Source organism: Maylandia zebra, linkage group LG3 (assembly GCF_041146795.1).
Source record: "Maylandia zebra isolate NMK-2024a linkage group LG3, Mzebra_GT3a, whole genome shotgun sequence".
In the NCBI taxonomy this organism is placed as follows: Eukaryota; Metazoa; Chordata; class Actinopteri; order Cichliformes; family Cichlidae; genus Maylandia; species Maylandia zebra.
Genome location: NC_135169.1, coordinates 56304364 through 56327410, shown reverse-complemented (window position 1 = coordinate 56327410; position 23047 = coordinate 56304364). Strand labels below are relative to the sequence as shown.

The following is a 23047-nucleotide window of genomic DNA, read 5'->3' as shown; positions in this document are numbered from 1 at the left end:
TGTACAGTGTACATTTAAAGACATACAGTATACTTTCTCAGTACTGATTGTTTTCATTTTATCCAGCCTGGTGAGATAGTATTTGGAGATGGCTGCACAAAGCTGTGTCGCTGTGTAGGGAACTACACTTTGGAATGTGTTGATAACTCCTGTGACCCCACTGAAGAGTGTCGAGAGGTTAATGGTGTTGCAGGCTGTTATCCTAAAGGTAATAATGTTTGTTGACTTTATTGTTGTTGACTTGATTTAATGCAGTGTAATAAATTACATCTGCACAAGGAGCACCTTGTGTTGTGCTTTACAGTCAGTCGGTATAACTTGATAGTTGACAGTGTGGAAATTACAATTTTCTCATATATTATTCCTTTAGGTACATCCACATGCATTGCATCTGGCGATCCACACTACACCAGCTTTGACAAACGCAAATATGACTTCATGGGCAACTGCAGCTATCTGATGTCTAGTCCATGCAATGACACAACTGTGCCCTACTTTGAGGTCCATACTGACAATGAAAACCGGTATAACAGGCCGACCATCTCCTATGTGAATGCCGTACATGTATACGCACAGATGATAAAGATCTCCATTCTCAAAGGTGGCACTGTGCAGGTAAGACATGAGAAGAAGAAACAGGATGTTTTGCATGTGAAAACCAATCACGCTTTCAGTTTTTAGGCACTACTGCATTACAAACAAACATCATTCTGTGGTACAAACCACTGCACATGCTCAGGAACACTTCTGAAAACCACTGCAATTGACCATGGAAAGAAACTTGCACTTACACTTAGCACTTAGTTCCTCCTACGCCGAGCAACGCATCAGGCAGCTAACAATCTCCATCGATGTCGGTCAGGGGCGAATGTTTCAGCTTCGTCCCAGGCGATGTCGACTGTTTTCAGATCATCCATAAACATTCGACGCCATGTGATATTTGGTCGGCCTTGCTTTCGCTGGTTCTGCCAAAGGCTTCTTCCTGTTAAAAGACGCCTCTGTCACCAAAGTGCTTGGTCAATGGGGTCATATGATTGTTGTTTTTTTTCTCTGTATGTATTATTGTAGGGTCTATCTTACAATATAAAGCACCTTGAGGTGACTGTTTTTGTGATTTGGGACTATATAAAAAACATTGAATTTAAATGAATTGAATTGGAGACGTCGGAGGACACCGGCAGCCTTCCCTACTCCGGAGTTGACATCTTGATCAGAGATCCCGTCATTCGAGATGATGCTGCCCAGATATGTGAAATTTTCCAACTTATCAGCACGTTATTGGTTGATTATGACGGGAACATGGGCAGTTGTGTAGCCAACTCTGAGTACCTTGGTTTTCTTGGCGCTGATTCGTAATCCGACTTCCTCACCTGCCTCTGCAAAGCTGCAGTCCATTCTTGGAGGTCTTCCGTAGTCGAGCCCAGTAGGGGCCCAGTAGCCAATTCAAAAGAATGAGGCAAAGCACTTTCCCGGGTACCGACAGGAGCGTGATGCCCCGGCAGTTGTTACAGTCACCCAAATTGCCTTTCGGGAAGTTTGGTGATATCACCTTTTGCCCATTCATAGGGTACACGCGATGTTGTCCAGCAGGCGTTTAGGGGTCTTCTAAGGGCGCCATCCAATCATCTGTCTGGACGCAGAACCGGGAGTTGGAGCAGAGACCACAAAAGGCGTCTACAAACTGCTGGGGGACTCCATATTGACGTGGGATAGCCCATAGAGTCGGCTGGTGGACGTTGTCAAAAGCTTTCTTGAAGTCATTGAAATTACCCATTCATAGGGTACACACGATGTTGACCAGCAGGCATTTTGGGGACTTCTAAGGGCGGCATCCAACTGGGCTTCGTCATCCTTCAGCATTGTGGGGAGGAACTCGTCCAGGCCAACATCGCTGTCTTGACTTCGGCGTTGATGATTTTTCCGATATCGACAGGAAGAAGATCCATGGAGGGTGCAAGTTCTTTGGCCTCGAACAAGTGGAGTGGCTCGGGCTGGTTTAAAGTATCGCAGAACTGTTTGGCTCAACATTGGTCTTGCTCAGCTTCAGTGAGGAGGACTCGTCCATTTTGTCTCGGATTGGGACCAAGCGGCCACTGCGAGCCCCTGTTAGATCTGGTACAATGCGATTTAATATTCGGGTATCGTTCTGGTCTACTGTTTTCTTGGGCATCCATGCCTTTGGCTTCGATCCACTCTCGCTTGTCATGCCGGCAGCTGCATTTGACATGTCGGGCAAGAGCTGAGTTGTTCAGACATCATTGGCATGATAAAGGAACGTTTCTTTTCAGTTACAGATAGTAATGTTGTGACATGAGTAATTCAAAAATGAAAATGTTGGCTAATAATTGACCAGATTTGATGTACTCTGCCTATTTTCCCATACAGGTTAATGGGACCAATGTCAATCTGCCACTGTCCCCGGCCCCTGGTATTTCTGTGTTCAAGTCAGGAAAACACTACACTGTCTCCATGAACTTTGGTGTGACGGTTCGCTATGATGGAAACTCCTTCATGGACATTAAAGTAATCGAAGAGTGAGTGAAGACCAAATTCATGGTTTCCTTATAAAGTGGTGTTTTAATCACAAGTTCACCAGTCCAGAAATCTACATCCATACTGATACAACTAAAACTATAACACATATTCATATACTGAACATGAATCCTTTATCTGTAAGGAGTAGTAAGGTGATAAAGGCAGAGATTAATGACACAGCTAGGATATTTTATTTAAACAATGTAGCAGGGGCAACACAAACAGCTCCCTCAAAATTTCAAGATAAAATCACACAAAACTTCTAATTTCCTGACTAGTTAATTCTATGCTGATGCTATCAAACACATCAAATGTACATGTCTGATCTTTTAGTCTTACTAATGTGTGGGGTTTAGTCTACTGCTGAAAAGAAACTTGGCTGGAATTAAAACACGTTGTAGTTCTGGCTGACTTGTTAGTCTTTCTTGCATAAGACTCTAACACAATCATTTTCTGCAATCTGCAGCTATCATAACAAGCTGTGTGGCCTGTGTGGCAACTATGATGGAGATACCAAAGATGACTTCCGCAAACCAGATGGAAGCTTAGCTGAAAATGCCAATGACTTTGGACACAGTTGGAACATGAATCCAGAGTGAGTATTGCAGAGATGCAAGTGTAAAGAAACATTTACCATTGACAAAAGACAAATGTTCTTAAGATGATGGTCTGTCTTGACAGATGTAATAAGAAACCCAACACTACCATCCCTGGGTGCAATGAAGAAGAACAGGAACTGTATGAAAGCTCTGGATATTGTGGCATTCTGCTGGACAAAAATGGACCTTTTGCTGTGTGCCATCCCAAAGTCAACCCCAATGTATGTTCATGTAGAGGATAGTGCACATATAATAAACAAATGTGGAACCAGTCCTTATTCTGAGCTTGTTGTATTTGTCTATGTGTGTGTGCATTCAGGGCGAAAATGTGATATTCGTAATAGTGGAATAATTTGAATATGTGGTTTTAGATGGTCACACAATATAAAGCATTGTAACAAAGTGATTGTTTGTTCTCAGAATTACTTCAGGGACTGTGTCTTTGACTTGTGTGAGCTGGATGGTGCCAAGCCCATTTTGTGTGAAGCCATTGAAGCCTATGTCAATGAATGCCAAGATCGTGGGGTCAACCTTGGACCATGGAGGAATGAAACCTTCTGCCGTGAGTATTGGAAGGACAAATGATTTAATTTAGTAGTAAAATATCTTTAGGTATATCATTAGGTAAAAATCAGCTTGGCTGAGTAGTTGGGAGAAAATAACACAAAGAAGTTTATGTCAGTTTTGACTTGTGGAAGAGTACTTCATACGGGCTTCCTACTCACTAAAGTTAACCGAGGGAGTGCTGCTTTAGCATACCTAGTTGGGCAGACAACATATGCCAAGAGGCTGCAGGAGACTGGGTTACCACCAAACTCAAACAATCTAGTTACACGGAAGACAACACAGCTGGAAGTGCCAAAGACGTATCTCTTTTCTTGTGAAAAGCTGTCATTTTATATTTTAACCAGCACATACTTTTGTTTCCTATCACTAACTTCAACCTCTTGTGGTCTGCTTAGCACTGAGCTGTCCCCCAAACAGCCACTACGAACCTTGTGCAGATCCTTGTCAGGAAACATGCTTTGGAAAACCCCCCTCCTGCTCTGGTCCCTGCTCTGAGTCCTGTGTGTGTGATCCCAGCTATGTCCTGAGTGCTGGCAAGTGCGTTAAGGAGAACATGTGTGGCTGCAACCACACGAACGGCCAGTATTATGAGGTATGGTGAAGTGGGTCTGATAGGCCGGCAGTGAATCATTTGGTCCTTTGTATTTCAAGTCAGGTCACTTGCAGTCTCTTTATGTCCTCTCTAAAACAACATTTTCATACATACATGCATAAAATGATCTACAAAGAATCATCTGTGCCTGCTATGCTTAATTGTCAATTTTGTTGTCTGTTTGTCAGCCTGGAGAGGAGTTTTTTGAGGAAGACTGCAAGCGAAAATGTTGGTGTGGTGCAGCTGGAATTACCTGTGAAGCCTCTGAATGCCCCCCAATGCATGAATGTAAACTTCAGGATGGAGAGCTGGGCTGCTATCCTACGAGTATGTTTGTAATGTTCACGCCTAAAAAAAACACAGCAAAGCTGTAGCCATTATATTCTAAGTAGGTTTCCAGATCTCATGGGTTGGACTGCCAACCTGAAAAGTTTTGCAACTGTGTTTGATGTGATGCTGTAGACTTTGTCAAAGTTCTCAAACTAGCATTTTCTATCCCTGCTCTAATATACATAATTAGACTGAGCAATGGAAGATAGAGAAGCACAACCCACAGGCGTCTTTTACTTTCAATAACAGTGAAATATTTATGTGTGTGTTGCTGTTATGTTTCTTTTGCTCTCTTCTGTACGGTTTGTCTATAACAACACTTGTTACATGCGATTCTTTATAATACAAAATCACAGAATTGCAGAAAATTTTTGTCTAGTCAGGAAATGACATATTCTTTGCATCTTTTTTATCATCTGTGTTTCAGTCTGATGTTCCTGATGTTTTTCCCTCTCTCAGGTTTTCAGGATTGTGTAGTTTCTGGGGATCCACACTACAACACCTTTGACAAGAAGTACTACAGCTTCATGGGAACCTGTACTTACACACTGGCAAGAAGCTGTAGGAACAGCACAGGTACACACTATTTTGAGACATTTATTCATTAAGATGTTTGGGTTTCATTGCACCTGTTCTAGTCTTGCCACACCACACGCACAAATGAAAGTTTAAATGAGCTAAATTTACTCATTTATTATTTTCATCGCAAAGCATGACAGATGTTGTTTTCATTCACGTTTGCTGCAAAGAGAAGACACTGAATGTCAGTGGTGGTTTGTATGTTAATGCCAATGTTCACCTTTAATATAAACACACAATATTCCTGATTGTCGTGGTCTTCCCTGTGCAGGCCCTTGGTTCTCTGTGGAGGCAAAGAATGAAGAGAGAGGAGTTGCAGGAGTGTCATACCTGAGGAAGCTATATGTGACAGTGGATGGAATTACTGTGACCCTGATGAAGAGCAGTAGAACACTGGTCAGTATATGAATGAATTACTATCTCTTATATTTCCCATCTTTAAGTAAAATGTGTGCCAGCAGACATCCCACACAGTATTTGTATCATCACCATGGATGTCTTATGTCTACACATAACTGACATTTTAGCAAAGAACTCAAATTATATCTTTAGTTACTTTGTTGCTAACAGCATGTAAAAAAAACAAAACAGATTTTTCCCATTTTGTCAGTTGAATCTATGCCAAAGATAACACAGTGTGATAGGCATAAAGCAATGTCTTTCTTGCTTGTTAAAACTATACAAAGTCTGTTTTTGCCTGATATACTGCACATTGCACACTCTTTGTACTTTTATACTCCCTGACCTGTCCACCAATTAGACGTTTACACAGTCTGTTTAACATCTTTATATTCTTATGTTCTTAACATCTTTTTCTTCATCACTGAATCAGGTGAACGGAGTACGGGTAGCTCTGCCCCACTCCCCCTCTCCTCTCATGTCTATTAGTCTTGCTGGTCAGTTCATCACGCTTCAAACATCCTTTGGCTTGAGGGTGCGTTGGGATGGAAACCATTATGCCCAGATCTCAGTTCCCAGGTTAGTATAAATATTGGTTTGAACTATTTTGATATTGTAGAACTTCTTTTTATTTGCTTCACACATTCATACAATACACCTGACCACTGTCTCCATTGCTCCATCATTCTTTTTTTGATGACCACTTTCCTCCGATGCAACCATAACCTAATGATCTGAAGAAACTCTGATAGATAACGATCTAAACTGCTGAACATCACCAGTTGTTTTATGTATGTTGTGAAAACAAAGCAGTCCATTTGTGTGCATATTGTGGACTTATGCAACTTTTAATATATACTAACGATGCCCTGGTTTATTGTATCAGGGATTTTTGCATTCTCTTCATTTGTTTCTAGAATTACAATAAAAGGCCAAGCAACACCTTATTAAACATTGCAAATATTCTTAAGCTTGTCTTATTTTAATCCTACATATCCTGCCTTGACTTTGTTCTACCAGCTCCTACTATGACCAAATGTGTGGCCTTTGTGGTGACTATGATGGGAACCCAGACAATGACTTCACTAAACCAGATGGCACTGTGGCAGGAAATAGTAATGACTTTGGGAACAGCTGGCAGACCAAAGACGATGAAGATGACTCGTGAGTTCCAACATATCTATCTTTCTGTCTTTTGGATTTCTTCTGGTTACGTCTTTTGTTACCTTACTGTCGGACTCTTTCTGACAAACTGAAGAGGATGTAACTGTGTTTTGTATTTGTGTTGACCAGATGTACCCCAGGAACAAAGCCTGATCCAGACTGTGACCCCAATTTGGAAGCTGAAGTTGTAAAACCAGAGAAATGTGGTAAAATTACAGACCCTACTGGACCCTTCCGGTAAGAATTCACAACCCCTCCACTTTTGGTTATCGACTTGGTTAAACTGATGGGATTCCTGGGATTTTACAACGTTTTTTTCCTGACCTTATAAAATCATGAACTAGATGGCAGCATGCCTGGTAATCACCCAACTGACCTGTAAAATATGAATAAATATTTTCAATACTATTACTGTAATGCTGTAATGAACCCTTCTGGCACTGGGATGCCAGTTTTGTTCTTTGTCCCTCATTCTCAAACGCAGCAGCAAGTTTTTACCAATGACTTGCCAGTTTATCTCTATCTATCGTTGCAAAAAACCTGGGATACCAGGTTCTTTCTATAACCCTCCTTTGCAAATACAACAGTGAGCTTTTGGCACCAGGATGCCAAGTTATTATTCCTCATTTGCAAATGCATCAACAAGGTTTTCTACCCAGGAGATTCCAGTTTCCCTTCACCTCTATCCCTCCCTCGCACAATGCAGCAGCATGCTTCTTGGCACTAGGATGTCAGGCTTTCTTTCTCTATCCCTCCTTCACAAATGCAGGAGCAAGTTTTTAGCACCGGGTTGCCAGTTCCTCTTCCCTCCGTCCCCTTTTCACAAAAGTGCAGCAGCATGTTTTTTGGCACAGGAATGCCAGGTTCTCTTTCTCTGTCCCTCCTTTGCAAATGCACCAGCAAGCCTTTGGGCCCGGGATTCTGGGTTACTTTCTCTGTTCCTCCTGTACAAATACAGCAGCAGGCTTTTAGCACTGGGATGCCATGTTTTCTTTCTCTTTTCCTTCTTTACAAATCCAGCAGAATTCCCTCCCTTTTTCACAAAATGCAGCAGCGTGCTTTTTGGCACCTGGAAGCCAGTTTCTCTTTCCTCTTTCCCCAATAACTTGGATGCCAGGGTCCATGCATCTATCTATCTTTCCCAAAACATAACAATGCACATTCCTGACACCGTATTGCCAGTCTTTGTCTCCATATCGATCATTTTCAAACACAGCAGTAAAAGCTTTTACGAGCCGTCAAGCCATTGCCTCATGTCTTAAAATACAGACATGCATCCATCCAGCCTCCACACCAGTCGAGCCACGTTGCCACTCGATCAGGGGTTCTCCTCATTCATCTATTAAGGTCTTTCGTTGTCTGAAATCTGCTTTGATGTCTTCTCCCACCATTCCTTCGTAATTTTCCAAGCTCAACCACTCTACTCTCTGGAATCCTTGACCACCTTCTCTCTGCGCTTCTCTTTTGTCCTGCTTTCCTTCTTCCACCTCAGCCGGTAGCGGCAGATGGCTGTCCTTCCATGGGAATGGTTTTGCCAGAAGTTTCTTCCCGTTAAAAGGAGTTGTTCCTTCCCACTGTCGCCAAAGTGCTTGCTCATAGGGAGTCATATGATTGTTGGGTTTTCTCTGTAGGTATTATTGCAGGGTCTACCTTACATATAAAGCACCTTGAGGCGATTGTTGTTGTGATTTGGGGCTGTATAAATAAATTGAATTGAAAAATTGAATTATTCCTGCAGAGGTCTTTCACCTTCACAATGCACAGTTATTGCTGCTTCTAGGGGATGTCTTCTTTGGGGATCTGCCAGCCCAGGAGCCGCCGCCAGTCCACAGCGAGACCTTCCCCAAACCGCAGTTCAATTCATGTTTAAGCCATTCACCTTTATTCACTGGCCCCAGCTAGTGAATTGTTGCTAAACTTATGCAACAATTGTTGACTGTTTCACCACCAAATGTAGCTTTTTTGTTTGTTCGAACTCAGATTTTCAGTATATATGAGCCTCTGCCTTTTCCTACCTAAGCTAAGTGAGTGCTTTTCTCTGTTACAGGGAGTGCATCAGTGTAGTTAATCCCACTCCATTCTTCCAAAGCTGTGTGTATGACATGTGTCAGTTCAACGGCCAGCAGCACGTGCTGTGTGACCAGCTCCAGGCCTACACTGACGCATGTCATAGTGCTGGAGCCAAAGTCTACCAATGGAGAACTCCAGACTTCTGCCGTAAGTTTGAATCTGAGATATACCAAATATATCTAAAAGATATATGATATATAAAACATAGTCACAGTGACATCACCCATTGGCTTGATAAGCCCCATTCTGAAGCATAAATGAATAAAGACTTGAATAATACCTTCTCATTTTGGAAAAATGAGCCTTCAGCATTTTCCCTTTTAAATGGGGTGCATGCCATAGCTTCTCCATTTGGAAGTTGTCTCCACCTGTAAATATAACCACGATATATTACATCCTGCTCACCAATATTATAATTGAACTTATAATCATATTTATAATTGTATAGGGAGGAGAGTTTAAGATACAGTGCACAATGCTGAAACCAATGTAAAATATTCAATGCAGTTAATATTATCCTTGCTTTCATTTATGACACTGAGTTAAATCAATATGAGATACGTAGGTGCCCTGTCTTTGAATCATCGTACTACCCATTCCGTTCTCTGTTGCTATTTGTCCACCATTGTTCCCTCTCATTATTGTTCATCCCTGTGTTTGTCCACACAGCTCTGACCTGTCCTCCCAATAGCTCCTACTCCCTTTGTGTGAGTTCATGTCCTGAGACATGTCTTGGTGTGGTGGGACCACCTGGCTGTGAGGAAGTGTGTGTGGAGGGTTGTGAGTGTAACCCTGGCTTCATTCTCAGTGATGACAAATGTGTGGAACTGAGAGACTGTGGTTGTGTGGACCCCAGTGGAACCTATCACCCTGTAAGTGGAAACAGCCTCCAAACAATTAAAACCATATTCCATTTACCTTTAAAATGTGCTAAGCTCATGCTAACATCATTTTCAGTTCTCTTTATAACTTCAACAGGAGAGACGCCAAGAGACACAAAGACCCTACAGTACAAAAGAAATTAAAACTCAACTAAATTAAGGGTGCATAGACTGCAGAGAACTGTTGGCACATAAATATTGGTTTTACAACAAAGATTTTTACTTTCAACTTATCAAGCACAGATACCTGAATTTAAAAGACACTGGTGTTATAGAATTTGTATTTATGTCATAGCATTTACATACGGGTGCCACCACAATTAGCAAGCCCAAAATCAATAAATAAATGAGTAAAGGTTGGCCTAATTAGTTAGTGGCATACAGAATCCCTGGTTTGCATCCAAATGTATATTTATCATTTTGATCTTTATATTCGTGTGATGTATAAGAGAGATTGTAAAAGGAGTCTGCAAAGAAAGGCGTCTGGACTTCTTTAAGTTGCTTGAAGACTTAAAGACTTAAAGAAGTCCAGACGCTTTTCTTTGCAAGCTCCTTTGACTACGATGACCTGGATGACTGAGAACCTTCACAGACATATAAGAGAGAATTACATGACAAAATTTTGATTGTTTTTTGCATTCTGTGTACATTTGTCAGGTGGGCGATGACTGGTACTTGGAGGGTTGTGAACAAAAGTGTATGTGTCACAGTGGAGGTCTGCTACAGTGTCATAACACCAGCTGTAACCCAACTACTGAGAGCTGCCAACTACAAGATGGAGAATATGAATGCCACCCTCTGGGTATGTTAATCACACAGCTTCACATAGAAATAGCTGCATGAATGCATGGATGTGGATTACAGTGTCAAGTGCTTTATCCGACTGGCCCTAGAAATGCAGTAAATAAATGCAGTCATTTTAGCAACAGGCGCTCCAAACCTCCACTGTCTCAACTGATGTTGTTAGTTTGGACTGAGTTTGTTAACACTGCATAATAACTTCCTACCTTTTTAGTTCCTGAAAGAGTATCTGCTCATTTTCCAGTAATCCTTTTTCTTTCTACCCAGACCTGTGTCCTCCTAACGCAGAGTATATAGAGTGTGGTCCAGCTTGCATTCCTACATGTATGGAACCCTCTACCAACTGTTCTGGCTCCTGCATCACTGGGTGTTTCTGCAAACCAGGCTTTGTCTTCAAAGGACGGCACTGCGTGCCGCTGGACAAGTGTGGTTGTTTAGATGACAACAATAACTATTATGAGGTCAGATGTCCTAGTTAGTACTGTGTACAGTGTACATTTAAAGACATACAGTATACTTTCTCAGTACTGATTGTTTTCATTTTATCCAGCCTGGTGAGATAGTATTTGGAGATGGCTGCACAAAGCTGTGTCGCTGTGTAGGGAACTACACTTTGGAATGTGTTGATAACTCCTGTGACCCCACTGAAGAGTGTCGAGAGGTTAATGGTGTTGCAGGCTGTTATCCTAAAGGTAATAATGTTTGTTGACTTTATTGTTGTTGACTTGATTTAATGCAGTGTAATAAATTACATCTGCACAAGGAGCACCTTGTGTTGTGCTTTACAGTCAGTCGGTATAACTTGATAGTTGACAGTGTGGAAATTACAATTTTCTCATATATTATTCCTTTAGGTACATCCACATGCATAGCATCTGGCGATCCACACTACACCAGCTTTGACAAACGCAAATATGACTTCATGGGCAACTGCAGCTATCTGATGTCTAGTCCATGCAATGACACAACTGTGCCCTACTTTGAGGTCCATACTGACAATGAAAACCGGTATAACAGGCCGACCATCTCCTATGTGAATGCCGTACATGTATACGCACAGATGATAAAGATCTCCATTCTCAAAGGTGGCACTGTGCAGGTAAGACATGAGAAGAAGAAACAGGATGTTTTGCATGTGAAAACCAATCACGCTTTCACGTTATCAGGCACTACTGCATTACAAACAAACATCATTCTGTGGTACAAATCACTGCACATGCTCAGGAACACTTCTGAAAACCACTGCAATTGACCATGGAAAGAAACTTGCACTTACACTTAACACTTAGTTCCTCCTACGCCGAGCGACGCATCGGGCAGCTAACAATCTCCATCGATGTCGGTCAGGGGCGAATGTTTCAGCTTCGTCCCAGGCGATGTCGACTGTTTTCAGATCATCCATAAACATTCGACGCCATGTGATATTTGGTCGGCCTTGCTTTCGCTGGTTCTGCCAAAGGCTTCTTCCTGTTAAAAGACGCCTCTGTCACCAAAGTGCTTGGTCAATGGGGTCATATGATTGTTGTTTTTTTTCTCTGTATGTATTATTGTAAGGTCTATCTTAAAATATAAAGCACCTTGAGGTGACTGTTTTTGTGATTTGGGACTATATAAAAAACATTGAATTTAAATGAATTGAATTGGAGACGTCGGAGGACACCGGCAGCCTTCCCTACTTTGGAGTTTACATCTTGATCAGAGATCCCATAATTCGAGATGATGCTGCCCAGATATGTGAAATTTTCCAACTTATCAGCACGTTATTGGTTGATTATGACGGGAACATGGGCAGTTGTGTAGCCAACTCCGAGTACCTTGGTTTTCTTGGCGCTTATTCGTAATCCGACTTCCTCACCTGCCTCTGCAAAGCTGCAGTCCATTCTTGGAGGTCTTCCGTAGTCGAGCCCAGTAGGGGCCCAGTAGCCAATTCAAAGGAATAAGGCAAAGCACTTTCCCGGGTACCGACAGGAGCGTGATGCCCCGGCAGTTGTTACAGTCACCCAAATCGCCTTTCGGGAAGTTTGGTGATAACACCTTTTGCCCATTCATAGAGTACACACGATGTTGTCCAGCAGGCGTTTAGGGGTCTTCTAAGGGCGCCATCCAATCATCTGTCTGGACGCAGAACCGGGAGTTGGAGCAGAGACCACAAAAGGCGTCTACAAACTGCTGGGGGACTCCATATTGACGTGGGATAGCCCATAGAGTCGGCCGGTGGACGTTGTCAAAAGCTTTCTTGAAGTCGTTGAAATTACCCATTCATAGGGTACATGCGATGTTGACCAGCAGGCATTTAGGGGACTTCTAAGGGCGGCATCCAACTGGGCTTCGTCGTCCTTCAGCATTGTGGGGAGGAACTCGTCCAGGCCAACATCGCTGTCTTGACTTCGGCGTTGCTAATTTTTCCGATATTGAAAGGAAGAAGATCCATGGAGGGTGCAAGTTCTTCGGCCTCGAACAAGTGGAGTGGCTCGGGCTGGTTTAAAGTATCGCAGAACTGTTTGGCTCAACGTTGGTCTTGCTCAGCGTCAGTGAGGAGGACTCGTCCATTTTGTCTCGGATTGGGACAGAGCGGCCACTGCGAGCCCCTGTTAGATCGTACAATGCGATTTAATATTCGGGTATCGTTCTGGTCGACTGTTTTCTTGTGCATTCATGCCTTTGGCTTCGATCCACTTTCGCTTGCCATGCCGGCAGCTGCGTTTAACATGTCGGGCATGACATTTACAGACATCATTGGCATGAGAAATGGTAAATGGCCTGTATTTATATAGCGCTTTACTAGTCCCTAAGGACCCCAAAGTGCTTTACATATCCAGTCATCCACCCATTCACACACACATTCACACACTGGTGATGGCAAGCTACATTGTAGCCACAGCCACCCTGGGGCGCACTGACAGAGGCAAGGCTGCCAGACACTGGCGCCACCGGGCCCTCTGACCACCACCAGTAGGCAACGGGTGAAGTGTCTTGCCCAAGGACACAACGACCGAGACTGTCCAAGCCGGGGCTCGAACCGGCAACCTTCCGATTACAAGGCGAACTCCCAACTCTTGAGCCACGATCGCCCACTAAAGGAACGTTTCTTTTCAGTTACAGATAGTAATGTTGTGACATGGGTATTTAAAAAATGAAAATGTTGGCCAGATTTGATGTACTCTGCCTATTTTCCCATACAGGTTAATGGGACCAATGTCAATCTTCCACTGTCTCCGTCCCCTGGTATTTCTGTGTTCAAGTCAGGAAAACACTACACTGTCTCCATGAACTTTGGTGTGACGGTTCGCTATGATGGAAACGCCTTCATGGACATCAAAGTAATCGAAGAGTGAGTGAAGACCAAATTCATGGTTTCCTTATAAAGTGGTGTTTTAATCACAAGTTCACCAGTCCAGAAATCTACATCCATACTGATACAACTAAAACTATATGTCATGCGCCGCGGCGCGCGTGCACAAAAGGATCCAGATGCAGACTCCGCGCTAACAGAAAAGACACTTTATTGAAATAACGAAAGGCGACCCGGGAAAACTAGAGAGCAAAACAAGAAACTAAAAACCCGGGGAATAATGACACGAGGAAGCCAGGATCGGGACCATGGGAGGCTGCAATAGAAAGGGGAGATGATTACTAGGGAGCCGGAAAGTAGGGAAAACACATCAGGACTGAGTTAGAGTAGGGGGCTTACGATGGAACGGGACTGTGGGAGCTCGGGAGGGAAGTGTGGCAGTCCGTGAGCAGAAAGTCCGTGGAAATAGCGAATGGGCCAGATGATGCACCGAGTGATCCAGTTGAGCCGGAGGACAGGCAGGTGGCAGACGCCGAGTCGAAACCTGGACACAAGTAGGCAGATTAAACACAGTTCCAACCAGAAGGGAATGCACGCTTTCATGGAAGTCTAGTTACCACTGTGGGGGGACTAACGGACTGGCGTGGAGCCTTCCATCAGTGCCGGGTTCAGTAGATCTCCGTGTAGTCACCGTGATGGAGAACAGATGTGCCGGTGATAGCCCGGGGGTGTGGCTACCCGAGCGTCACGCATTCCTCAGACACAGGACCACGGACCATGACACTATAACACATTTTCATATACTGAACATGACTCCTTTATCTGTAAGGAGTAGTAAGGTGATAAAGGCAGAGATTAATGACACAGCTAGGATATTTTATTTAAACAATTTAGCAGGGGCAACACAAACAGCTCCCTCAAAATTTCAAGATAAAATCACACAAAACTTCTAATTTCCTGACTAGTTAATTCTATGCTGATGCTATCAAACACATCAAATGTACATGTCTGATCTTTTAGTCTTACTAATGTGTGGGGTTTAGTCTACTGCTGAAAAGAAACTTGGCTGCAATTAAAACACGTTGTAGTTCTGGCTGACTTGTTAGTCTTTCTTGCATAAGACTCTAACACAATCATTTTCTGCAATCTGAAGCTATCAGAACAAGCTGTGTGGCCTGTGTGGCAACTATGATGGAGATACTAAAGATGACTTCCGCAAACCAGATGGAAGCTTAGCTGAAAATGCCAATGACTTTGGACACAGTTGGAACATGAATCCAGAGTGAGTATTGCAGAGATGCAAGTGTAAAGAAACATTTACCATTGACAAAAGACAAATGTTCTTAAGATGATGGTCTGTCTTGACAGATGTAATAAGAAACCCAACACTACGATCCCTGAGTGCAATGAAGAAGAACAGGAACTGTATGAAAGCTCTGGATATTGTGGCATTCTGCTGGACAAAAATGGACCTTTTGCTGTGTGCCATCCCAAAGTCAACCCCAATGTATGTTCATGTAGAGGATAGTGCACATATAATAAACAAATGTGGAACCAGTCCTTATTCTGAGCTTGTTGTATTTGTCTATGTGTGTGTGCATTCAGGGTGAAAATGTGATATTCGTAATAGTGGAATAATTTGAATATGTGGTTTTAGATGGTCACACAATATAAAGCATTGTAACAAAGTGATTGTTTGTTCTCAGAATTACTTCAGGGACTGTGTCTTTGACTTGTGTGAGCTGGATGGTGCCAAGCCCATTTTGTGTGAAGCCATTGAAGCCTATGTCAATGAATGCCAAGATCGTGGGGTCAACCTTGGACCATGGAGGAATGAAACCTTCTGCCGTGAGTATTGGAAGGACAAATGATTTAATTTAGTAGTAAAATATCTTTAGGTATATCATTAGGTAAAAATCAGCTTGGCTGAGTAGTTGGGAGATAATAACACAAGAGAGTTTTTGGTCAGTTTTGACTTGTGGAAGAGTACTTCATACGGGCTTCCTACTCACTAAAGTTAACCGAGGGAGTGCTGCTTTAGCATACCTAGTTGGGCAGACAACATATACCAAGAGGCTGCAGGAGACTGGGTTACCACCAAACTCAAACAATCTAGTTACACGGAAGACAACACAGCTGGAAGTGCCAAAGACGTATCTCTTTTCTTGTGAAAAGCTGTCATTTTATATTTTAACCAGCACATACTTTTGTTTCCTATCACTAACTTCAACCTCTTGTGGTCTGCTTAGCACTGAGCTGTCCCCCAAACAGCCACTACGAACCTTGTGCAGATCCTTGTCAGGAAACATGCTTTGGAAAACCCCCCTCCTGCTCTGGTCCCTGCTCTGAGTCCTGTGTGTGTGATCCCAGCTATGTCCTGAGTGCTGGCAAGTGCGTTAAGGAGAACATGTGTGGCTGCAACCACACGAACGGCCAGTATTATGAGGTATGGTGAAGTGGGTCTGATAGGCCGGCAGTGAATCATTTGGTCCTTTGTATTTCAAGTCAGGTCACTTGCAGTCTCTTTATGTCCTCTCTAAAACAACATTTTCATACATACATGCATAAAATGATCTACAAAGAATCATCTGTGCCTGCTATGCTTAATTGTCAATTTTGTTGTCTGTTTGTCAGCCTGGAGAGGAGTTTTTTGAGGAAGACTGCAAGCGAAAATGTTGGTGTGGTGCAGCTGGAATTACCTGTGAAGCCTCTGAATGCCCCCCAATGCATGAATGTAAACTTCAGGATGGAGAGCTGGGCTGCTATCCTACGAGTATGTTTGTAATGTTCACGCCTAAAAAAAACACAGCAAAGCTGTAGCCATTATATTCTAAGTAGGTTTCCAGATCTCATGGGTTGGACTGCCAACCTGAAAAGTTTTGCAACTGTGTTTGATGTGATGCTGTAGACTTTGTCAAAGTTCTCAAACGAGCATTTTCTATCCCTGCTCTAATATACATAATTAGACTGAGCAATGGAAGATAGAGAAGCACAACCCACAGGCGTCTTTTACTTTCAATAACAGTGAAATATTTATATGTGTGTTGCTGTTATGTTTCTTTTGCTCTCTTCTGTACAGTTTGTCTATAACAACACTTGTTACATGCATTTCTTTATAATACAAAATCACAGAGTTGCAGAAAATTTTTGTCTAGTCAGGAAATGATATATTCCTTGCATCTATTTTAATGCCAGTACAATTCCAAAGCAACAGTGAACTGCACTGTTATTAGGTAATTGTTCTACAGTGGCTTCATCTGTGTTTCAGTCTGATGTTCCTGATGTTTTTCCCTCTCTCAGGTTTTCAGGATTGTGTAGTTTCTGGGGATCCACACTACAACACCTTTGACAAGAAGTACTACAGCTTCATGGGAACCTGTACTTACACACTGGCCAGAAGCTGTAGGAACAGCACAGGTACACACTATTTTGAGACATTTATTCATTAAGATGTTTGGGTTTCATTGCACCTGTTCTAGTCTTGCCACACCACACGCACAAATGAAAGTTTAAATGAGCTAAATTTACTCATTTATTATTTTCATCGCAAAGCATGACATATATTGTTTTCATTCACGTTTGCTGCAAAGAGAAGACACTGAATGTCAGTGGTGGTTTGTATGTTAATGCCAATGTTCACCTTTAATATAAACACACAATATTCCTGATTGTCGTGGTCTTCCCTGTGCAGGCCCTTGGTTCTCTGTGGAGGCAAAGAATGAAGAGAGAGGAGTTGCAGGAGTGTCATACCTGAGGAAGCTATATGTGACAGTGGATGGAATTACTGTGACCCTGATGAAGAGCAGTAGAACACTGGTCAGTATGTGAATGAATTACTATCTCTTGTATTTCCCATCTTTAAGTAAAATGTGTGCCAGCAGACATCCCACACAGTAGTTGTATCATCACCATGTATGTCTTATGTCTACACATAACTGACATTTTAGCAAAGAACTCAAATTATATCTTTAGTTACATTGTTGCTAACAACATGTAAAAAAAACAAAACAGATTTTTCCCATTTTGTCAGTTGAATCTATGCCAAAGATAACACAGTGTGATAGGCATAAAGCAATGTCTTTCTTGCTTGTTAAAACTATACAAAGTCTGTTTTTGCCTGATATACTGCACATTGCACACTCTTTGTACTTTTATACTCCCTGACCTGTCCACCAATTAGACGTTTACACAGTCTGTTTAACATCTTTATATTCTTATGTTCTTAACATCTTTTTCTTCATCACTGAATCAGGTGAACGGAGTACGGGTGGCTCTGCCCCACTCCCCCTCTCCTCTCATGTCTATTAGTCTTGCTGGTCAGTTCATCACGCTTCAAACATCCTTTGGCTTGAGGGTGCGTTGGGATGGAAACCATTATGCCCAGATCTCAGTTCCCAGGTTAGTATAAATATTGGTTTGAACTATTTTGATATTGTAGAACTTCTTTTTATTTGCTTCACACATTCATACAATACACCTGACCACTGTCTCCATTGCTCCATCATTCTTTTTTTGATGACCACTTTTCTCCGATGCAACCATAACCTAATGATCTGAAGAAACTCTGATAGATAACGATCTAAACTGCTGAACATCACCAGTTGTTTTATGTATGTTGTGAAAACAAAGCAGTCCATTTGTGTGCATATTGTGGACTTATGCAACTTTTAATATATACTAACGATGCCCTGGTTTATTGTATCAGGGATCTTTGCATTCTCTTCATTTGTTTCTAGAATTACAATAAAAGGCCAAGCAACACCTTATTAAACATTGCAAATATTCCTAAGCTTGTCTTATTTTAATCCTACATATCCTACCTTGACTTTGTCCTACCAGCTCCTACTATGACCAAATGTGTGGCCTTTGTGGTGACTATGATGGGAACCCAGACAATGACTTCACTAAACCAGATGGCACTGTGGCAGGAAATAGTAATGACTTTGGGAACAGCTGGCAGACCAAAGACGATGAAGATGACTCGTGAGTTCCAACATATCTATCTTTCTGTCTTTTGGATTTCTTCTGGTTATGTCTTTTGTTACCTTACTGTCGGACTCTTTCTGACAAACTGAAGAGGATGTAACTGTGTTTTGTATTTGTATTGACCAGATGTACCCCAGGAACAAAGCCTGATCCAGACTGTGACCCCAACTTGGAAGCTGAAGTTGTAAAACCAGAGAAATGTGGTAAAATTACAGACCCTACTGGACCCTTCCGGTAAGAATTCACAACCCCTCCACTTTTGGTTATCGACTTGGTTAAACTGATGGGATTCCTGGGTTTTTACAACGTTTTTTCCTGACCTTATAAAATCATGAACTAGATGGCAGCATGCCTGGTAATCACCCAACTGACCTGTAAAATATGAATAAATATTTTCAATACTATTACTGTAATGCTGTAATGAACCCTTCTGGCACTGGGATGCCAGTTTTGTTCTTTGTCCCTCATTCTCAAACGCAGCAGCAGGTTTTTACCAATGACTTGCCAGTTTATCTCTATCTATCGTTGCAAAAAACCTGGGATACCAGGTTCTTTCTATAACCCTCCTTTGCAAATACAACAGTGAGCTTTTGGCACCAGGATGCCAAGTTATTATTCCTCATTTGCAAATGCATCAACAAGGTTTTCTACCCAGGAGATTCCAGTTTCCCTTCCCCTCTGTCCCTCCCTCGCAAAATGCAGCAGCATGCTTCTTGGCACTAGGATGTCAGGCTTTCTTTATCTACCCCTCCTTCTTAAATGCAGGAGCAAGTTTTTAGCACCGGGTTGCCAGTTCCTCTTCCCTCCGTCCCCTTTTCACAAAAATGCAGCAGCATGTGTTTTGGCACTGGAATGCCAGGTTCTCTTTCTCTGTCCCTCGTTTGCAAATGCACCAGCAAGCCTTTGGGCCCGGGATTCTGGGTTTCTTTTTCTGTTCCTCCTGTACAAATGCAGCAGCAGGCTTTTAGTACTGGGATGCCATGTTTTCTTTCTCTTTTCCTCCTTTACAAATCCAGCCGAATGCTTTTTGCAATGGTATTCCAGGTTCTATTTCTCTGTCCGTCTTTTTCAAATTCGCCAGCATACATCTGGCACCGGGATGCCAGGTTCTTTTCCTTCATTTGCAGTAGCAAGCTTTTCTTCCCTCTATCTCTCCTGAGCAAAATGCAGCAGCGTGCTTTTTGGAACCTGGAAGCCAGTTTCTCTTTCCTCTTTCCCCAATAACTTGGATGCCAGGGTCCATGCATTTATCTATCTTTCACAAAATGTAACAGTGCACATTCCTGACACCATATTGCCAGTCTTTGTCTCCATATCGATCATTTTCAAACACAGCAGTAAAAGCTTTTACGAGCCGTCAAGCCATTGCCTCATGTCTTAAAATACAGACATGCATCCATCCAGCCTCCACACCAGTCGAGCCACGTTGCCACTCAATCAGGGGTTCTCCTCATTCAACTATTAAGGTCTTTCGTTGTCTGAAATTTGCTTTGATGTCTTCTCCCACCATTCCTTCGTAATTTTCCGAACTCAACCACTCCACTCTCTGGAATCCTTGACCACCTTCTCTCTGCGCTTCTCTTTTGTCCTGCTTTCCTTCTTCCACCTCAACCTGTAGCGGCAGATGGCTGTCCTTCCATGGGAATGGTTTTGCCAGAGGTTTCTTCCCGTTAAAAGGAGTTGTTCCTTCCCACTGTCGCCAAAGTGCTTGCTCATAGGGAGTCATATGATTGTTGGGTTTTCTCTGTAGGTATTACTGCAGGGTCTACCTTACATATAAAGCGCCTTGAGGCGATTGTTGTTGTGATTCTGGGCTGTATAAATAAATTGAATTGAAAAATTGAATTATTACTGCAGAGGTCTTTCACCTTCACAATGCACAATTATTGCTGCTTCTAGGGGATGCCTTCTTTGGGGATCTGCCAGCCCGGGAGGCACCAGTCCCCTCTGCGCCCTTCCCTAAAGCTCAGTTCAACTCATGTTTAAGCCATTCACCTTTTTCTAATAGAAACACTGTAAAATGTAAAATGAGGATGTGGGCTCAGCTAGTGAATTAGAGATAAAGTATCCAAACACTTCCCTTCCTGTTCTTATCTATATATAATCCCCCAGTTCTACTAGCTGTTTGTTCTTCCATTCATTCCCAACCCTCCCTCCCCTTTTTCAATTTCAATTCTTTCACTGTTTCACTTCTCATTAGTACATGGGGATCTGCCAGCCCAGGAGCCGCCGCCAGTCCCCAGCGAGACCTTCCCCAAACCGCAGTTCAATTCATGTTTAAGCCATTCACCTTTATTCACTGGCCCCATCTAGTGAATTGTTGCTAAACTTATGCAACAATTGTTGACTGTTTCACCACCAAATGTAGCTTGTTTGTTTGTTCGAACTCAGATTTTCAGTATATATGAGCCTCTGCCTTTTCCTACCTAAGCTAAGTGAGTGCTTTTCTGTTACAGGGAGTGCATCAGTGTAGTTAATCCCACTCCATTCTTCCAAAGCTGTGTGTATGACATGTGTCAGTTCAACGGACAGCAGCATGTGCTGTGTGACCAGCTCCAGGCCTACACTGACGCATGTCATAGTGCTGGAGCCAAAGTCTACCAATGGAGAACTCCAGACTTCTGCCGTAAGTTTGAATCTGAGATATACCAAATATATCTAAATGATATATGATAATTTAATAATAATATCAGCTGTTCTTTCTGAACATCATAAAGTATATATAAAACATAGTCACAGTGACATCACCCATTGGCTTGATGAGCCCCAAATTGAAGCATGAATGAATAAAGCCTTGAATAATACTTTTTCATGTTGGAAACATGAGCCTTCAGCATTTTCCCTTTTAAATGGGGTGCATGCCATAGCTTCTCCATTTGGAAGTTGTCTCCACCTGTAAATATAACCACGATATATTACATCCTGCTCACCAACATTATAATTGAACTTATAATCATATTTATAACTGTATAGGGAGGAGAGTTTAAGATACAGTGCACAATGCTGAAACCAATGTAAAATATTCAATGCAGTTAATATTGTCCTTGCTTTCATTTATGACACTGAGTTAAATCAATATGAGATACGTAGGTGCCCTGTCTTTGAATCATCCTACTCCCCCTCCCTTCTCTGTTGCTATTTGTCCACCATTGTTCCCTCTCATTGTTGTTCATCCCTGTGTTTGTCCACACAGCTCTGACCTGTCCTCCCAATAGCTCCTACTCCCTTTGTGTGAATTCATGTCCTGAGACATGTCTTGGTGTGGTGGGACCACCTGGCTGTGAGGAAGTGTGTGTAGAGGGTTGTGAGTGTAACCCTGGCTTCATTCTCAGTGATGACAAATGTGTGGAACTGAGAGACTGTGGTTGTGTGGACCCCAGTGGAACCTATCACCCTGTAAGTGGAAACAGCCTCCAAACAATTAAAACCATATTCCATTTACCTTTAAAATGTGCTAAGCTCATGCTAACATCATTTTCAGTTCTCTTTATAACTTCAACAGGAGAGACGCCAAGAGACACAAAGACCCTACAGTACAAAAGAAATTAAAACTCAACTAAATTAAGGGTGCATAGACTGCAGAGAACTGTTGGCACATAAATATTGGTTTTACAACAAAGATTTTTACTTTCAACTTATCAAGCACAGGTTATATTTATTATGCTGTATTTTGCCTGAATTTAAAAGACACTGGTGTTATAGAATTTGTATTTTTGTCACAGCATTTACATACTGGTGCCACCACAATTAGCAAGCCCAAAATCAATAAATAAATGAGTAAAGGTTGGCCTAATTAGTTAGTGGCATACAGAATCCCTGGTTTGCATCCAAATGTATATTTATCATTTAGATCTTTATATTCGTGTGATGTATAAGAGAGAATTACATGACAGAATTTTGATTGTTTTTTGCATTCTGTGTACATTTGTCAGGTGGGCGATGACTGGTACTTGGAGGGTTGTGAACAAAAGTGTATGTGTCACAGTGGAGGTCTGCTACAGTGTCATAACACCAGCTGTAACCCAACTACTGAGAGCTGCCAACTACAAGATGGAGAATATGAATGCCACCCTCTGGGTATGTTAATCACACAGCTTCACATAGAAATAGCTGCATGAATGCATGGATGTGGATTACAGTGTCAAGTGCTTTATCCGACTGGTCCTAGAAATGCAGTAAATAAATGCAGTCATTTTAGCAACAGGCGCTCCAAACCTCCACTGTCTCAACTGATGTTGTTTTTTTGGACTGA

At 42.3% G+C, this 23047-nt stretch overlaps 1 protein-coding gene across 1 annotated transcript in view; it reads left to right on the top strand.

Moving 5' to 3' along the window:
- zanl (zonadhesin, like) overlaps positions 1-23047 on the top strand; it is an 81568-nt gene that overhangs the window by 22101 nt on the left and 36420 nt on the right. Inside the window, exons 28-60 of the mRNA XM_076882267.1 lie at positions 67-208; positions 371-615; positions 2386-2534; positions 3002-3130; positions 3217-3355; positions 3555-3696; positions 4097-4293; positions 4482-4620; positions 5083-5199; positions 5474-5598; positions 6035-6180; positions 6622-6765; positions 6895-7002; positions 8813-8982; positions 9505-9707; positions 10374-10518; positions 10785-10978; positions 11068-11209; positions 11372-11616; positions 13700-13848; positions 14963-15091; positions 15178-15316; positions 15516-15657; positions 16059-16255; positions 16444-16582; positions 17110-17226; positions 17501-17625; positions 18062-18207; positions 18649-18792; positions 18922-19029; positions 21252-21421; positions 21989-22191; positions 22728-22872. Of these exons, the coding sequence (XP_076738382.1) occupies positions 67-208; positions 371-615; positions 2386-2534; positions 3002-3130; positions 3217-3355; positions 3555-3696; positions 4097-4293; positions 4482-4620; positions 5083-5199; positions 5474-5598; positions 6035-6180; positions 6622-6765; positions 6895-7002; positions 8813-8982; positions 9505-9707; positions 10374-10518; positions 10785-10978; positions 11068-11209; positions 11372-11616; positions 13700-13848; positions 14963-15091; positions 15178-15316; positions 15516-15657; positions 16059-16255; positions 16444-16582; positions 17110-17226; positions 17501-17625; positions 18062-18207; positions 18649-18792; positions 18922-19029; positions 21252-21421; positions 21989-22191; positions 22728-22872 (5074 nt within the window). The remainder of the gene's footprint in view (positions 1-66; positions 209-370; positions 616-2385; positions 2535-3001; positions 3131-3216; positions 3356-3554; positions 3697-4096; positions 4294-4481; positions 4621-5082; positions 5200-5473; positions 5599-6034; positions 6181-6621; positions 6766-6894; positions 7003-8812; positions 8983-9504; positions 9708-10373; positions 10519-10784; positions 10979-11067; positions 11210-11371; positions 11617-13699; positions 13849-14962; positions 15092-15177; positions 15317-15515; positions 15658-16058; positions 16256-16443; positions 16583-17109; positions 17227-17500; positions 17626-18061; positions 18208-18648; positions 18793-18921; positions 19030-21251; positions 21422-21988; positions 22192-22727; positions 22873-23047) is intronic.